The sequence below is a fragment of the Bidens hawaiensis genome, unplaced genomic scaffold (genome assembly GCF_021521415.1).
Source record: "Bidens hawaiensis isolate Kalapana, Puna unplaced genomic scaffold, B.hawaiensis_p1.1 tig00074929_1, whole genome shotgun sequence".
Taxonomy (NCBI): Eukaryota; Viridiplantae; Streptophyta; class Magnoliopsida; order Asterales; family Asteraceae; genus Bidens; species Bidens hawaiensis.
In genome coordinates this window covers 14,395-32,453 of record NW_027502999.1, presented here as the reverse complement: position 1 = coordinate 32,453, position 18,059 = coordinate 14,395, and the positions used below count along the sequence as shown (strand labels likewise).

Sequence of the window (18,059 nt, the reverse complement as noted above, 5' to 3'; positions counted from 1 at the left end):
TTTCCATGGAAGTTTTCTGAACTAGGTTAGGTCAGGGTTTCTTTACCCTTGTTATTATTACTATGGCGGAGGAACCCTTCTGCTGCCGCCGGATAATAAGTAGTTACTACTTGCAAACCTCACTGACTATTCTTTAATTCTAGCTTATTATTAATTTATTATAATCATGAAGCTACCTAATTCTCCTCACCACCAACAAGGTATTAATTTAATTATTATTATTATAATCCTCTTCTTCATCTCATTTATTGGTAATTAGCGATTGTCAGGCGAAAAGAAATGCTTGAATTCAGAGCTATGGCACGCTTGCGCTGGCCCACTTGTTTCCTTACCCACTGTAGGCGGCCGTGTCATCTATTTCCCTCAGGGTCATAGTCACCAGGTGCTTATTATTATTATTATTCATCATTTATTATTATTGTTATGTATTCTCTTTTGATGATGATCTCAGGTTGCTGCAACCACTAATAAAGAAATCGATTCTCACATTCCTAATTACCCGACCCTACCTCCTCAATTAATCTGCCAGCTTCATAATCTCACTATGCATGTAAGTTCCTATTATTCAATTATATATATATATATATATATATTCTCTTTTTTCTAATTCACCTCATTATTATTATTATTATTATTGCATTCTTAGGCGGATGTCGAGACCGATGAAGTCTATGCTCAAATGACATTGCAGCCGTTGACCCCGGTAAGCTTTTGGTCACACATGGAGTTGTGGATTTGTATTATTAGGGTTTAAAGGTTTCTTTTCTCTGTCATAAAATTGCTAGCAAGAGCAAAAGGATACGTTTTTACCAGTTGAGTTGGGTATACCGAGTAGGCAACCGACCAATTATTTTTGCAAGACGTTAACGGCTAGTGACACGAGTACACATGGAGGCTTCTCAGTTCCTCGACACGCTGCTGAGAAAGTTTTCCCGCCGCTGGTAATGTTGGTTCTGTCCTATGTTTGTACATGCTTTTATTTGCAGGTGCCAAGATGTGTTGGGTAACGGGTCAAAATTGTCGTTTTTTGTTACGGGTCAACAAAGGTTGAGTTAGGCTAGTTTGACCTGCTAACATTTTTTCTTCCATTTTTTGTTTTTTGTTTTAAATTATGGAGGCTAAAGTTATGATAAAATAATAATAATAACAATAATATTAATTCAGTCTTTTGAGTAACATGATGTGGATAGTATGCGTCAAAATAAACTTCTGGCAAGATTTAACCTATCACTTTTGTTCGGCTGGAGATACTAAAAAACTCAACCAAATCAACCCATTTTTAAAAGAATAAAAAATAATGAAGGGTTTAGTATGATTAGATAGAAAATAATGATTCTGTTTTGAATAGAGCAATATAATAGTATACATTAATAATTAACTTCTGGTAAAATTTGATTTGACCCGCTCCACTTTTAGCTAGTATTCTTCTCGATTTGTTCAGCCCGGATAAACTAAAATTTCGGGGGTGTTTGGGATTCCTTTTTAAAACTCCTTGTAACTTTTCATTAAGTTAATTTTTCCCTCTCACATCAAAAGGAATTCCAAACACCTTATTACTTTTCAAAAAGTTAATAAGTTATAAGTTGTTGAAAATAAGCAATCCCAAACACCCCCTTAACCCGGATCGACCCATTTTTTTTAGTATAATAATGAGGGTGGTTTTAATGATGCTTAAAAAGACAACAATGGTTCAATTTTTGAATAAAATGATATAGGTAGTAAGTAGTGTACATTTAAAATAAACTTCTGGCAAAATTGACCCATTTGACCCGTTTCACTTTTAGCTAATATTGTTTTTGATTTGCTCATCTTGTTTGAACTAAAACTCAGCCCAAAGCAACCCGCTTCTAAGTTATTTAAAATAATGATGGTTATAAAGACAATAATAGTTCAATCTTTGAATAAAACAATATCAGTAATTTCAGTATACATTAAACATAACCTTCTGGCAAAATTTAACCCGCTTGACCCTTTTCACTTTTACCTAATAATTTTTAGTGATCAAACACTGTTTTTATTGTTTGGTGTTTTCAGGATTTCTCCCAGCAGCCACCTGCACAAGAACTTATTGCAAGGGATCTCCATGATGTTGAATGGAAGTTCAGGCACATTTTTCGGGGTATGTAATACTTTGAATCTTTATTGTTTCTTGGTAGTTCTCTTCAGTAAAGGTAAATGAGCGATATTAGTATTACTGAATATATTAAGATCTGTTACATGTTTTGTTATTCACATGCAGGGCAGCCCAAGCGCCATCTTCTTACTACGGGGTGGAGCGTGTTCGTCAGTGCCAAACGACTTGTTGCAGGCGATTCTGTTCTATTTATTTGGTAAGTTTTTAATTCAATATTGCAAATTGAAAGTAATTAGGTAGTTGTAGAGGAGGCACACTTTCGATCCGTTAAACGGGTTAATTAGGGTTGTGTTTTATCTCAAATCGGTTGGAAGTCAACCAGTGTCATGCAACTAGGGCTGTAAGTGAAGCCGAGCCGATAGGCATGTAAGCGAACCAAACGAACACGAATGCAGCATGTTCGTATTCGTTAACAGTATAAACTAACATTTCCCGAACGTTAACAAACGAACATAACTGAGCTAATTAAAAGTAAATTTGAACAAAAATATGTCGGGCCTAAAAAGTTATTGAAACTAAACAAGCGTAAACTTATGAACATAAGTGAATGTAAACGAACGGACATAAATGAATAACATTCACAAACATAAATGAACGAACAAGACATGTGTTCATTTCATTCATTTAACTAAATGAACCAAAAATTTCGTTTTAAATAAAGAACATAAATGAGTTTACCGCTGAACAGTTCACTGAACGTTCAGTTCATGTACAGACCTACTAGCCGAGTCAAGGTAGGGCAGCCTCAGGCTTGGCTTGTTTATCTTAATGAGCTGAAATGTTGCAAACTTGGCTCGTCAAGTACTTGAGCCAGCTCGCTTATGTTTATAACATTTTTAGTTTTGTAATGTTTACAAATAGATATGTGTATATATATATATATATAATATTTTAATGTACACATAGTGCAGCATTTCTAGACTACAAAATTTGTAGGCTATATATCAAAATTTGGGTTATAATTTATATATATATTAAAATTTGGGCTTTGGTTTAAACGAGTCAACAAGCCAGCTTACCTTGGCTCGGGCTCGCTTGTTTAGAAACCAAGCTGAGCCGATTTCGATCTAGCCGCGAGCTTTTTGAACTGCCTTACATGCAACCTACTATATCATTTGACTCAAAGGTGTAGATTGTTATTGTAATGATATAGTTTTATTAATCATAATTAGGAACGAGAAAAATCAGCTACTTCTAGGAATCCGACGCGCAAATCGTCCCCAAACCGTGATGCCATCATCCGTTCTATCAAGTGACAGTATGCATATTGGCCTTCTTGCTGCTGCGGCTCACGCAGCTGCTACCAATAGTTGTTTCACAATATTCTATAATCCAAGGTAGCAATTCAAAGATACAAAATTTACATTATTATTTATGCTTTTTTAGCTTTTTCATACAAAGTTAACTGCTGCATTCAGGGCTAGTCCATCTGAGTTTGTCATCCCACTTTCAAAATATGTCAAAGCTGTGTATCACACACGGGTTTCAGTCGGGATGCGTTTTCGTATGTTGTTTGAAACTGAAGAGTCAAGTGTCCGCAGGTATTGGTAGCTGATAATAATTTAATAATTGATTAAAAGAATAAATTAGTGTTTGATAATAATGTACATGTATATTTAGATACATGGGGACAATTACTGGCATTGGTGACCTTGATCCTGCTCGTTGGCCTAATTCTCATTGGCGTTCTGTTAAGGTAAACCATCTTAAATCACTATATCAGGTTTTAAATCATATCGGTATATTTGGTTTACATTTCGGCTTGAAATTTTTGGGTCAAAAAGGTTTGGCCCAAAATGATTAGTTCATATGTCAGTATGTGCGTAAAATTTTTTGTTGATTAATGATTAATTAATTATTACACATATGGGCCTAGAGTTTTTAGGTTACATGTTTATTAAGTTTTTATAAATTACTTAGCATTTAAAATAAAAAAATTATAATCACTAAATTCAATAAGAGAAGTCATTTATTTGGTTTTTACAGGATCCGTTCTATTATAAAAGTTGGTTTGGTTTTTACGGTTTTCATCACGCAAATCCGAAACCGAACCGAAAGTTCAGTTTTCGAAAAAGAATTTAATTAAACTGCTGTTTTATGTTGGGTACTTGGGTTTTGGTTATTTTGGTCAAGGGTCGATTATTTTGGTTTCATGCACACCCCTAGTTGTATGATGTGGAGCTGATTCAGAAGTTGATAGACTCATATTTGGACCAAGTGGATTGAGGCAAGTGGGCTAGAAAATGGCCCAACTTAAATTTGGTCCTTAATAATCGCCCAACTTTAAACGGGGCCCATAACTAAGTTGGGCCCTTTACTAGCCCTCTTTTCGGTAGATTCAAATATGAGTCTGCCAACTTTTAGATCAGCTCCGTAATAGTAGATCATTTGTGATATTTCTACATGATATATTTAGTTGTTCTTATTATTATGATTATTATATATTATTATTATTATTATTATTGTTTTCTGTAGGTTGGGTGGGATGAATCAACCGCGGGTGAGAGACAACCACGTGTATCATTATGGGAAATCGAACCTTTGACAACGTTTCCTATGTATCCATCTTTGTTCCCCCTTCGGTTAAAACGACCTTGGTATCCAGGAGCTTCATCTTTTCAAGGTATTATTCTTACTAAAAATTCTTTCTTTCATGCTCATTTTCAATACTTAAATCATAATTATTTATGCATTCAGAAAACCGAGACGATACGGTTAATGGAATGGCATGGTTGAGAGGCGAAACCCCCGAGCAAGTGTTCCATTCTCTAAACTTTCAATCAAGTGGAAGCATGCTTCCATGGATGCATCAAAGGGTAGATCCGTCATTTCTCCAAACTAACGTTAACCAACCATACCTTGTACCCGGCGTGCAGAATATTGGAGCTGCAGATGCTTCGAAACAACAATTGTTGCAGTTTCAACAACCGCTTCAACATCCAGGCACTCAGTCAACTTCACACCTGTTTGGTCAAAGTCAAAATCAAAGTCAAACCCAACCACCCGACAGTTTCCAGAGGTCAATGCAGCCACAAGTCAACAGCCAAGAAAGTCAACAACACACTCAAAGCTCATATCCCGAGCCTTACCTAATGCAAACCCAACACCAAGCGTTTCCAAAGACTGATTTCATTGAACCGAGTCTTAAATTTTCTTCCAATATTACCCCTACTATGCAGAACATGTTGGGATCAGCATTAAGCTCAGAAGGGACCAGTCACCTGTCGGGTTTTGCAAGAACTGGTCAGTTTTCTGAGCATCAATCGAATCAGCAATCGTGGGTGTTGAAGTTTGGTCAATCACAAGTAAACACGGCTTCAAGTTCACCATCGGTTGAGCAAGAATCTTCAAGTTTGGAAGCTCAAAATCATGGGATGTTTAATGGTATTAATATTGACTCATCTGGGCTTCTGCTTCCGACAATTGAAACTGGTTTGTCCACGATACCTTCTTCGTTTGGTGGGTACATGCAAGAGAGTTCTGAGTTGTTGCAGCCGAACCATAACCGAACGTTTGTGAAGGTGCGTGCAATTTTAGTGAGCCGGTCATAAAAATGAAGTTTAAGCTAAAGTCAATCACGGGTCAACAAAGTGACACTTGTATGTGTGTGTTTGGTTGCAGGTATACAAATCAGGATGTGTTGGGAGGTCTCTAGACATCAGCCGGTTCAACAGCTACCATGAGCTGAGACATGAACTCGGTCAGATGTTCGGGATCGAGGGTCTGCTTGAAGACCCGCAAAGATCAGGCTGGCAGCTTGTATTCGTTGACAGGGAGAATGACGTTCTCCTCCTTGGAGACGACCCTTGGGAGTAAGTTTAACTTGCCATTTCAGTAAGGGTATTTTCGTCAATTTGACTGTGCATTGTTTATGCAGGGCATTTGTAAATAGCGTCTGGTATATCAAGATACTTTCTCCCGAGGATGTGCAACAACTCGGGAAGCACGAGGTTGAGTCCTTTGGTCAAAACCCGGGTGAAAAAGTCAACAGAGACCTTTCTGGTCTTCCTCCGTCAATGGGGTCGTTTGACTTTTGACTGAAAACTCAACTATTTGACGGGTCGTTTATCACACCTTTTGGTCCTGTATCGTGTGGTATTGACGACCTCGGTTAGTTATTTTATTAGCTATGTTGATGAATACTTGTGGTAATAATCAAGTGAGTATTCAAAGTTTAGAACTTGTATGGAACCGGTGTTGACTATGAATTGTTGATTATTTTTCAGCTGTAATTTGACATTTTATTGTGTGCTTTTAGGTGCTTTTGGAGGGGCATTTTGGATATTTTGCTTCTCCAAAAAGCAAAATGCATTTTAAATAAGCAATCCCAAACATACACTTACTGCCATCTGAGTTTTGGATTTTGAGTGGGGATGATGTCTTTACAGCAAACTCCAAAAGGAAGCATTTGGGTTGTCGGATGGTCACAATTAATGTGGAATAAGTTTATTCCTCAAGTTAATATTATTTTAGGCTGGCATGTGATCATGGATCAAATTCCTAATAAGGTATTCCTTCGTTGTTTTGTCCTTTAGAAATCAGAGATCATAGTTTTGGCAATATCGAGTATGATTTCTCATTGGGAAATTATGGTTGGATTTTGACACGCCGCAGTCTAATATAAGAGGCTGATTGAGTTCACAGATTGGTTAAAGAATGCCCATTGCCCAAAAAAGGGTCTTGGTGGAGGCCATTATATATATGATAGGTTCAAAGAGAAAGCTAGGGGAATAGAAACAAAACTGATTTCTGGATGGCCTCCAGAGAACAGATTGATTAGGGTTATACCCATATGAAAAATAGCAATGTTCACAAAAGACCCCTAAATAACAGGGGAAACACCAACTAGTTCCTAACACATGCAAAAAGGAAATAATGCATAAAAAATAAATAGCAGCAAGCTTTATTCGTAACAAGACTCCTTCCTTAACCAACTTCTTGACCTCAAGAAGTGAGCTCCTTAAAATCTGGAAACCGCAACCTCATGTCATCCAAGAATTCCCACGTAGCATCTTGCGAACTCTGATCCTCCCACTGCACCAATACCTTCATGGCTGCCCGGTTACCCCTCTTTACCAACTTACGATCCAAAACCGCTTGTGGGCGTAGCAAAAAACGAGCCTCTGTCGGTAGCGGCACCACTTTAGACGGCGATTCCCCAGCCCCCTTTAACAATGAAACATGAAATACTGGGTGGATTTGAGCCTCCCCCGGTAAGTCCAAACGGTAGGCAACACTACCCACTTTCTCCAACACAAGGAACGGCCCGAAGTACTTGGGCGTGAGCTTCGAATATTTATGCACCCGTAAGGATTTTTGCATGTATGGTTGTAGTTTCAAGTAAACCCACATTCCAGGTTCAAAAACTCGCTCCGACCTATGCTTGTCGGCCTGTTGTTTGATATGGTTTTAAGCCTTGAGCAGTGAACATTTCAACACCTTGACAGCCGCTTCCCGATCTTGCATCAACTCGTCAGCATCTCGATCATTGACATCCTGAGCAATGTATGGAATATGGAGTGGGGGTCGGTACCCGTATAGTGCCTCAAAAGGTGATTTCCCCAATGATGAATGAAACGTGGTATTATACCACCATTCCGCCAATGACACCCATTTGACCCATGTGTGAGGTCTCTCCATTACCATGCAACGTAAATACCCTTCCAAACAACGATTAACCACCTCCGTCTGACCGTCTGTTTGCGGGTGGTAGGCGGTAGACAAGTTAGCCGCTATTCCCTGATGATTTAGAAACTCCTTCCAAAACGAGCTGAGAAAAATCGGATCGCGATCTGAAACAATCGACTTGGGACAACCGTGAAGCTTGAACACATGATCTAGGAAACTTGTGTCAGGTCCCCGATTTCAGCTGGATCTTACTCAAATCATGTCATAACTCACACAAATAGATGTGTTGACAAGAGAGTTAATGACGAGTTGCTATATTTAGAAAGTTCACCGTTTGTTAAAGGCGGAATCAATAACAAACATATGGTTGCTTAAACAGTATTCAAAGGTAATCAACACAAACAAGATTTACTCAAAATATTTCCATTTATATAATATCAATCATACAAAGTGGATAATCATTTTAGGGTTTCTTGATAAGGAAGGTTTCAGCCGTCACACATAATATTCTTTCTTAATAAATGTGACCGTCTGCCTTGTTGTGTGTGTGTCCCAGGTGTGCCCTAAATTATTCTATTTATAGGCCTCACACCTGTGGACAGCTGTCATTCCTTCTAGAAACCCTATCCGATAATACATATTCAAATTACATATTCAAAAATATTCTAAGTGTAAACAAGTCTTCCGGGTAGGCTTTGCATCAATCTTGTCTTTCCAGGTATGCTCGGCCATCCTTCATAACTTGGTAACATAAAAGTGTGCTCGGGATCAGTTTCCGGGTAGACTTTACTTGAAGAGTATTTTACCAAGTAAAATACTCACCGGGTAGACTTCAATCTTCTTGACTTTGCCAGAATTTGCCCGACAAACCCTTACGAGCAACCTTGTTCTTCAACGGTCCCTTCAACCCTTTGCTAGAGAAAAGCTTATTTAGCAAAGTGTGCTCGGTAGCACTGTTCCTTGCTTGAGTTGAACCTTTCCCGATGATACTTGAGATATATCATTAAATCATCAAACCTACCTGGACCATACTTATTAATGAATACCTTGCCCGGTCTTCCAATTTCTTGGTTTCATGAGCTTGGTTAGCCTAAAGCTTACTCGGAAGTGAACTTTACTTGGCTATGAAGAACAATCCTGCTTGATAAAGTGATCCTTTCTCGGACTTGCATATACTAGTGAACCATACCCGGTAGTGCACTAATTTGCAAACCTTGCTCGGAGATTCACTAAAGAAGACTTAGAGAAGATAACCCTGCCCGATAGACAAAAATATCGTACTCGGCTAAGTAGAAGCTTGCTCGGAGGTCTAAGGTATGCCCGGATCCATACTAAGCGAATTCAGAGGAGGTTGAGAAGATTCCAATCTCTCATAAGTCATTTTGAACAAATCTTTGACTTAGCAATCTTCCCCTTAGGTCAATTTCTTGACCCAACAATCTCCCCCTAGATTGGAACACCTCAGCTGACCCAAAACATTTCTAAGGTTACTTACACTTAGTCAAAAATACACATCAAATCAAAAGTCAAATTACATATTCAATTAACATAAACAAAATTACATATTCAAAAAGGCTGTCATAAGACATTACACAGTAAAAGCCTAGTCTAGGAATTTTGTCTTTTCCATGCATTGTATGCGGCTTGTCTTCTGTTTGTTATCACTGATGCAGCTCTCATTTTGAAAATATCAAGGGCTTGGTAATGAGTATGACCTTCTAGTATGACCAAGTTCCTAATATCCATTAAATCTTCATCATGTAAGCAATTCAAGTCTTCATCCTTCTTGATAATCCCCAGTACTTTTCCATCAGAATTTCTCAGCATGTAATGGTCATCTTTTTCTTTGTATTCAACTTCAGTAATGATGCCATTTCTTTGGACTGTATAGTTGGGGCGTGTCATTCTTCTTTCAAGACTTATGCATGTGTTCATGTTTGACAGTGGATTCCTGTCTCTGACATTCATCTTGTAGTTTGTTTCAGCTATGTCCATCCTTCTTAACTTTGCAGTTCTCTTTGATCTGTGAAGTTGGACAGTCTTCCAGTTTCTCTTTACTTTCAGGAATCTGAATCCTCTGTCTGCTTCTTCTCTTAGGAATTTAGAAAGATCATTCACTTGTCTTCCAGCCACTCTGTTTCTGTTTCTATAATCATACAAAGTGAGTGTTGTCATTCTTTCTAATTGTTCTTGAGCATATTCATAGAAATCACTTCTCACAACTATATCTCTTAGTTGTCTACTTTCCATAATCACTCTTATGCATTCACACACAGAATCATAGTAATCTCTCTAGGAAGATCCACATATGACTGTGGTCTTGTTGTTCTTTGTTGTTCAGATCTACTTGATTCTCCTCTTCCACTTTCACCTCTTCCACCTTGTGGATATCTTCTTGAAATTGGTGGTATGAAAGGAACAAACTTCTTGGGTTTTCTGGGCCCCAAATTGAAGAATTTGATGTAGACTGCTTCCACCATTTCAGTTGGAAGGTTGGCAAGCTCAACAACATTTGCTCCTGCATCTTTAAGAGCTAGCAACATTTTCTCCATATCAGGAGTTCTTGACAAACCAGCAGGTACAAAACTTCCATCTGCATAGTATCTAGGGTTTTCACCTTCCCCTAGTGCTTTCTCCCATTCAGCTTTTTGGACATGGAAGAGATATTTCAAATCCTCCTTTTCCAAAGCTTTGAAAGAGGCTTCATCCATCCCTCTTTGAGTAATCATTATGTTCCTTAGTGTGTTGATCATCTCTTCATTTTCCCAAGGTACACAAGGTTCATCTTCAGGTTCAGAATCTACTTCTTGTGGAATAGGAATTTCAACAACAGGAACTTCCTTAGACATTTCCTTTTCACCCTGTATCTTCTGTTTCTCCCTCAGAGTCATTATCTTTCTTTTCTTTGTTGGAGGTTCAACAGATGTTTCGGCATGTTTGGTAGAGCTCTCAGTTTGGACCCTCTTCAATTTTTCTTTTCTTTTAAGTTTGTTGTACTGATCCAATACTGATTCTCTAGATAGGTTCTCAACCATCTCAGGCTTTAACCCTTTCTCAAGCAAGTATCCACACATACCTCCAAACTTTTTCTTCAAAGTTTCCAATTTCTCAATCTTCTCATTCTCCTTCACACATTCTTCAATCACTTTTTCTCTTTCACTGTTGTAAAGGTCTTGGAGTTGGTCAACTATGAAGTGAGACAGATCTTTCTCTGAATAATTATGCCTTCTGAGATATTCTCTGTATTTCTGGCAGTCTCTATTCTTTTGTTCCATCCTTTTCTTGAAACCATCCCTCTCTTTGTCAAGTCTCTTTTGCAACTGATCATTATCAAGATCAGCCAAATTTTCAAAATTTATGCCATACCTCAACTTTACAACCAATGGATGATTTCTCTTAGCTTCTCTCATACTTAAATCAATATTGGCTCTCTGCTCATTAGTCATTTCAACCTGTGGAGATTCAATATTAACAGCTTTACCTCCTTTACCTTGATCATCATCAGGATTATCATCAATATCTGAATCCTCAGATTCATCCTCCTTTTCAGTTAGGCTGTTCATAGCATCAATCTTGGGTTCATCTGAGGGTGGATGCTCTGTATTTGGTTCAGTTTTTATGGGCACATCAGGAACACCTGGAATCTGTTGACCTGATTGCAGTGTTTGCAGTGGAATTGCTCTAATTGGACCAATATCATTATCACCATCATCATCAGGAGTTTCAATGTAACACTTATTCTTTTCATCCAATCTTCCTCTCTTTGTTCTCCTCTCATCGGTTCTTTTCTGTTCATCAAATTTCCTCTTTCTTGTATACACTTGTTCAAATCTTTTGGCTCTTTCCATCCTGATTTTGGTGATATTAGCCATCATTTCTTCAACAGATTCACCAGTTGCCTTTCAGGTTCCTTTTGAGGCATCTCTTCAGATTCACACTCTTTTTCAGATTCCTTTTCAGGTTGGCTCTGTGGTTGAAACATACTAATCACCATGGCCAAGGAATTTTCAGCTTCCTCAGTTCTGTTCATCATAATCAGTGTTTCAATTGCTTCTTGATCAGCCACTTCTTCAAAAATTTCTTTAGCAAGATTGGCTTGGTTGATCAAATTTTCTTGTTCTGCCAGCTCTGCATGGTCCATGGTTTGGGCCAGTATCTCTATGTCCCTTGTTTCTCTTAAAATATTTTCCTGTTCCCTTAGAGCATCAGCAGTAGCTTCATCATCTTCTCTGAACAAAACATCCTTTTCCGGATATGCCTTAACAGGCTCTTCTTCACAGACTTTTGCTTTACCTTTCTCAATTCTTCTTCTCACATCCTCTTCATCTTCAGACTGTTCATAGTCATCTATTTCTTTCTCAAGTGCTTCTAGTTCTGGGTCATGCTCTACTCTCTTGGAACTTGCTTGTTGATCAGTTTCTGGTTCAATTTGTATAAGTTCCTCAGTAGCAGCATTTTCATCAATGATTTCTTCAGTTTGATCATCAGTCTGTATGTCAGTAGCTACTTCTGTCAAAGCATAAGTTGCTATATCAGTCAAAATATCAGTAGCTATATCAGTAGCAGCTACATTTTCCTCAATATCTTTTTCAACACCATCACCTGTCCCTTCATCATTCTCTTCACTCCATTCAACATTCATTATTTCATCATTATAGTCATATCTTTTTCTCCTACATCTGAACTATCACCTTCATACTCATCATCCTCAGTCCTCCTCTCCTCACTACTTTCCTTTCCATCATCATAATCAATCATAATTAACTTCAAACTGTCTGCAGTTTCAGCAACCTTTACACTAGAGACAGTTGGCATAATCTCATTCTCCCCCTGTTTTGGGGTAGCTGAGGTCTTCTCAACCTCCTGCTCCAGGGCTTGAATTTTTTATTTTTCTTGTACCAACTTCTCTATCAACATCACATTCTCTTCTGTTACCTCCTGATTCCTTCTCTTCAGTTCTGCATTCTCTTTTAACAAGGTTAACAGGTCAGTGTCAGTGGCTGGTGTTGTAGGTTGTGATGTAGAAAATGGTTCATATTCAGTTTGTTCATGGGTTGTGGTGTGAGTTTGGAAAATGGATTGTTGTGGTGATTGTCTATGATGTGGGCTTGGGATGAATGGATCTGAGTGAATTGGGCTAGATGTTGGTGGTGTTTGTGGTGTTGGTGATACATGTGTTGAGGTTTCAAGTTGGCTTATGGTTAGGGGTTGAGGTGGGGATTGAGTGGTTTGATGTGGTGGAGTTTGTGGTGGTGATGATATAATGGGTTGGTCAATGTTTGGTGGTGATTGTGGTGGTGTTGGAATAGGTTGTTCTTGATCTTCAAGTTTCTCCCCCTGATCAGGTGCATCAACCTCCATAGCTACTCCAGCTCCTCCTTCATCTCTATCAATATTATCATCTTCATCATCAGAACCATCATCATTACTCTCAACATCATCTCCTCCTTCCTCCTCTGAGCTTAACTCAGGCACTGGCATCACATTCAGGTCATGATTCAACAACCATGGCAATATCTCAAATGGAGCTTCAGCATTGAATCTGTTGGCAACACCTGGATTTTTGATTCTCTTGTATGTGTCAGGGTTCTGCAGTAGGTGTGTAATTCCCATAGTGGGTAGATCTCTCAACTCTCTGTTAAAGATTATCTGCAGGAACCTTGGATATTGTAAGAATCTGTCTTTCTCTGCCTTCTTCAGGTTTGCTACCAGACCATCAAATATCATCTTTGAGAAATTGAAGGGTAGATCATACATAATTCCAACAGTGGCATTTGCTAAGTCATGACTCATCAAAGTCCATGACCCTTTTCTTGGAGCAAACCCCTGTATCACATGATGAATGAGGAATCTATACATCATCGGAAACATCCCCTTTTGAAACTGTCCATCATGTACAGTTCCCTGATAACCCATTGTCTCTTCAAATATTCTCATCAGGTGTGCTGTATTGAAGTTTATATGATAATGGTTATCATCATTCAACCGCAGGCATCTTCTTATCATCCTCTCATTTATATGTATTTCTTGTCTTGCAACCGATGCCTCGATTCTCTTTCCATTGATGTCTTCAACAAGTTCTGCAGATCTCCAGAAATCCAGTGAATGATTTCTGTAGATAACAGGACATTCAGTGAAAGCAAAGTTGACATTTGATTGAGCCATCCATGTAATCATTGGTGCCACCGGCCGGCTCGTTGTCAGGTGTGACTTGCAATAGAGCACACATGTTATGCTTCTTTTCAAAAACATACTTAGGTTGATCCCCTTCTGCCATATCTGAACATCACAAACAACCATATTCAATGTGAAATTAGTATAAAAGTTTATTACTTTACCCAATTTCAAGTTATAAGTTTGTAGAAGAAAGAGAGAAATTTTATTCAAGAACCTGATCTTCGACAAATTAATAACCTAAACACAAAAACAGAATATTAGTAATCAAGTACATAATCAAAGTCCAATATAGTATAATCGTGGTCGGAAAACACATTATTCATGCTTACCGAGTCGGAATTAGAGGGCTGATTCAAGTTAGGGTTTGGATTAATAATGAATGCGAGAGGTCGGTTTGGGTTTCTTTGTGAATAAGCAGTTGCAGTGGAAAGAGAGAGAGAGGGAAATATAATGTTGAAAATTTTGCCTAACTCCCTCTTATATACCTTTTGAAAGTGGGTTTTTGATGCTTTTTGTAGTTTTGTGAATTATTAGCTGTCAAATAGTAACATTATCCACTTGATATTTTTAAAAACCATTTTAAAACATATAACTCTTTGTTATTTTAGACTTAGCAAACCTTACTCGGAAAAGTAATCCTTTGCAAAGTCTGCTCTGTATATTTCCACTTATACAAAGCTTACCCGAATAATATTAAACCTTTCTTGACAACATTTTCTTTTAATTTTATAAGGTTTACCCGATTCCTCTTAATCACAAACCTTGCTTGATCAAGCTATGTAATTTAAAGTCAAGATACTATGAAGAAAGCTTACTCGAAATACCAGATTTCTTGAGAAATAAATCACAAGATAATTAATCAAGTATAAAATATCAAATAAACATTCTTACTAGGAATCAATTAAGATGCCCATATAAATTTCTCAAATTTAAATTAAAATCTTAATCTAGCATAAACCCTATCAAAAGTAAGAAACATATTCAATCAATCACAATAAAAGTATATTCAATCAAGTATACTTTAAAAACCTAGTGTGCCCGAGCAACCTTCATAATGTTAGTATGCCCTAACAACCTTCTTATGCAAAGCATACCCGAATAATCTTCTTAGAGTACAAAGTGTGCCCGAAAAGGACTTCTAGCAGATAGTGTACTCGGAAAATCAAATTTTGAAAAGTACCAGGTATATTAGGGGAACAAAAGTGTACCCGAAATATAAAGTGTGTTCGGAAAACAAAGTTTGCCCGAAAACACTTGTAATTTCAAAGAAAACATATTCACACACACAAAGCTTACTTGGTGTACTCAAGGAGTTCACAAAGTTTGCTTGGAATAACAATCAGCATAAACAAAATGCAAAAGCTTGCCCGAAACAATTATCTCTTGTTAAAAGGCTAGCTAAAACACATAATCATCTCAAGATTTCAAGCTTGCTCGGGAAATTTGTACAATGGTGTACCTTACCCGAAAAGTGTAAACACTTCAAAGCATGCCCGAAAATCATAAACTTAGTCAAAAATGACAAAGCTTGCCCGGAAAGGTTATGAATCATCAAACCTTACCCGAAAATACATATGCAAATATAAACAATCAGGCGTGCCCGGAAAGTGACTAAAATAGTAACTCTACCCGAAAAGTATCAAATACTTCAAAATATGCCCAAAAATAGTAAACTTAGATAAAAACATCTACCCGGAAAGGTTATAAAATATTAAACCTTACCCGAAAATACATACTCACACATATTCAACTGTTTTGTACCTGGAAAGGTTTGAGAACGTCACACCTTACCCGAAGATACATATACAAACAGTTTGTGCTTGGGAATGTTTAATAATATCAAACCTTACCTGAACTTACATATTCAACCTATTTTAGGCAAAATGCAATACTTTTTGACTTAAACCACTTGTTAGAACAATTTTATCTTTAAAGATCATAGTTTAAGAGAAAATGGTACATTTAGAGATCAAATTTCAGTTATTTTTCATTTCAAAACAATTTCCTTTTGTAAACTGAAAAGATCTCAGGAATGGGATCATATTGACTAAGTAGCTTTCTCAATACTTCATTCTCAGCATTATTATAACTACAAAGACAGGTCAACAGCAGGTCTAGACTTAACATGATTTTCATCTCTTTGGTGATATTATTAATTTCAATTAATTTTGTAGAAAATTCAATGGATAACACATATTGTTTTCTGATGCTCCTTATCTATCCTCAAGGCTTATTTGGCTTTCTCCTGATCACCTCAATTTGAAATTAAAGTAGTTCACAGCTATTCTTTGTCATTCTTTAAAAGATGTTTCATTTTGGGTAACCAAAGACCAACAGGCTTGTGTATGACTGGATAATCACTTTTCTGCCTATCATTTGAAAAGATTTATCTAGGAACATGCATAGACAACAATGTAACTCCACATAAATCTTAGCATATTCTTTATGTTTATATCACCATAGATTTTACATATCATGAGAAAGCAACCATACATGTCAATGACTGTACTAAGAGTCCTTTTAGCCTAATAGATCCATATGATTGGCTAAGTAGTCAATGTACTATCATTTCCCAGAATATTCAGTTTAATATTCAATCACCCCAATGTCTCTTAATTGGTAGGTAAATGGTTATTCTGTTTGACCACAAGTAGTCAACATGACCAAACATACATTGTGAATATATGTCCTTTCAAAGTCAGAGCTATTGACATAGTTTTAAGTGAAGGAATAGAAAACAAGTTATAATTGCCCCAAATGCTTTCAATTTTCTGGTTAATGGCTATCCTTTTAATCTTTGCAGATTGCAGGACCAAACATACATTAGTGTATGTCATTCCAACTGGGCAAATGACATAATTTTCAGCAAAGATAACTACCCGAGACTTTTCATTGAAAAATCCTTCTTTTAAGCTTCTTTAAAGCTTGAACTGAATAGTATTATCATGTCTCCACACCATTAACAACATGCTTATGTTTTGGTTCAAAATATAGTATTTATGCAAAATTCATTAGAAAATTCATTTTATCACTTAATTTTGACATAAAACACATCTTGACATAAACAGTTGCAGCACATAATCAAATCTTAATCAAACATAACATCATCAAGACAAGCAGACAGTACAAACATTCAAAGTCTATCCTATCTTAACAACATTAGAAGATCAGATAAAACACATATTCAAGCAATTAAGCAGTGATGTCAGATAAGCATTTAACAGGTAATTAATAACATGACTACTCATCTTAATATCAAAAATACACATTCACTGATAAACATGCAAACATATTAATCAAATCACTTATGTCATTCTTTGCACACATTAATCAGTCAAAGCACATATCAGTCAACATATTCAGTAACATACTCAAGTATATTCAATCAACATATTCATTAACATACTCAAGCATATTCAATCAACATATGCATTAACATACTCAAGCATATTCAATCAACATATTGATTAACATACTCAAGCATATTCACATAACATTCAATTTGTGAAACCTCTAAATAAAGTAATCAGTTTGAACATAGAGGTAAACAACCAAGCAAACATCCTTAATCAGATTTCATCAGAGTTTTCATTCCCAAGGCTTTCAAAAGAAAATTGAACCTGGTTCTATCAAGTGGTTTGGTGAATAGGTCAGCCAAATTGTCACTTGTATCAACTCTTTGCATTTCAATCAAACCTTTTTCACTACAATCTCTGATGAAGTGATGTCTGATTTCAATGTGCTTAGTCTTAGAATGTTGAACTGGATTCTTAACAGTAAAATATGCAGCAGTATTATCAATAAGAATAGGGGTGTTTAGGAAATTCAAACCATAGTCCAGCATCTGCGACTGAATCCATAGAACTTGTGCACAGCAGGCAGATGCAGCAACATATTCAGCTTCTGCAGTTGAGATTGAGACAGTTGTTTGCTTCTTGCATTGCCATGACACTAGCCTTTCTCCCAAGAATTGACATCCTCCTGAGGTTGACTTTCTGCTCATGTTGCATCCATCATAATCACTGTCTGTGTAGGCAATTAGATCAAATGATTGATTCTTTGGATACCAAATTCCCAAATCTGGTCTTTCCTTCAAATATCTGAATATTCTTTTAACAAC

At 37.0% G+C, this 18,059-nt stretch overlaps 1 protein-coding gene across 1 annotated transcript; it reads left to right on the top strand.

The window, feature by feature from the left end:
• The first annotated feature begins 268 nt into the window (after positions 1 to 268).
• Positions 269 to 6,373, top strand: LOC143606464 (auxin response factor 8-like). Its single transcript, XM_077082230.1, has 13 exons — positions 269 to 382; positions 452 to 550; positions 647 to 703; positions 786 to 941; positions 2,035 to 2,119; positions 2,240 to 2,330; positions 3,307 to 3,471; positions 3,553 to 3,675; positions 3,755 to 3,830; positions 4,610 to 4,757; positions 4,832 to 5,655; positions 5,756 to 5,946; positions 6,012 to 6,373. The coding sequence occupies exons 2-13, from the start codon at positions 545 to 547 to the stop codon at positions 6,169 to 6,171; spliced, it is 2,082 nt and encodes a 693-aa protein (XP_076938345.1). The 5' UTR covers positions 269 to 382; positions 452 to 544; the 3' UTR covers positions 6,172 to 6,373.
• Positions 6,374 to 18,059: the final 11,686 nt, after the last annotated feature.

Coding starts and splice junctions, on each gene's coding strand:
- LOC143606464 (XM_077082230.1), top strand. Junction 3,676..3,754: donor GAAGAGTCAAGTGTCCGCAG/GTATTGGTAGCT, acceptor ATGTATATTTAG/ATACATGGGGACAATTACTG. Junction 3,831..4,609: donor CTCATTGGCGTTCTGTTAAG/GTAAACCATCTT, acceptor TGTTTTCTGTAG/GTTGGGTGGGATGAATCAAC.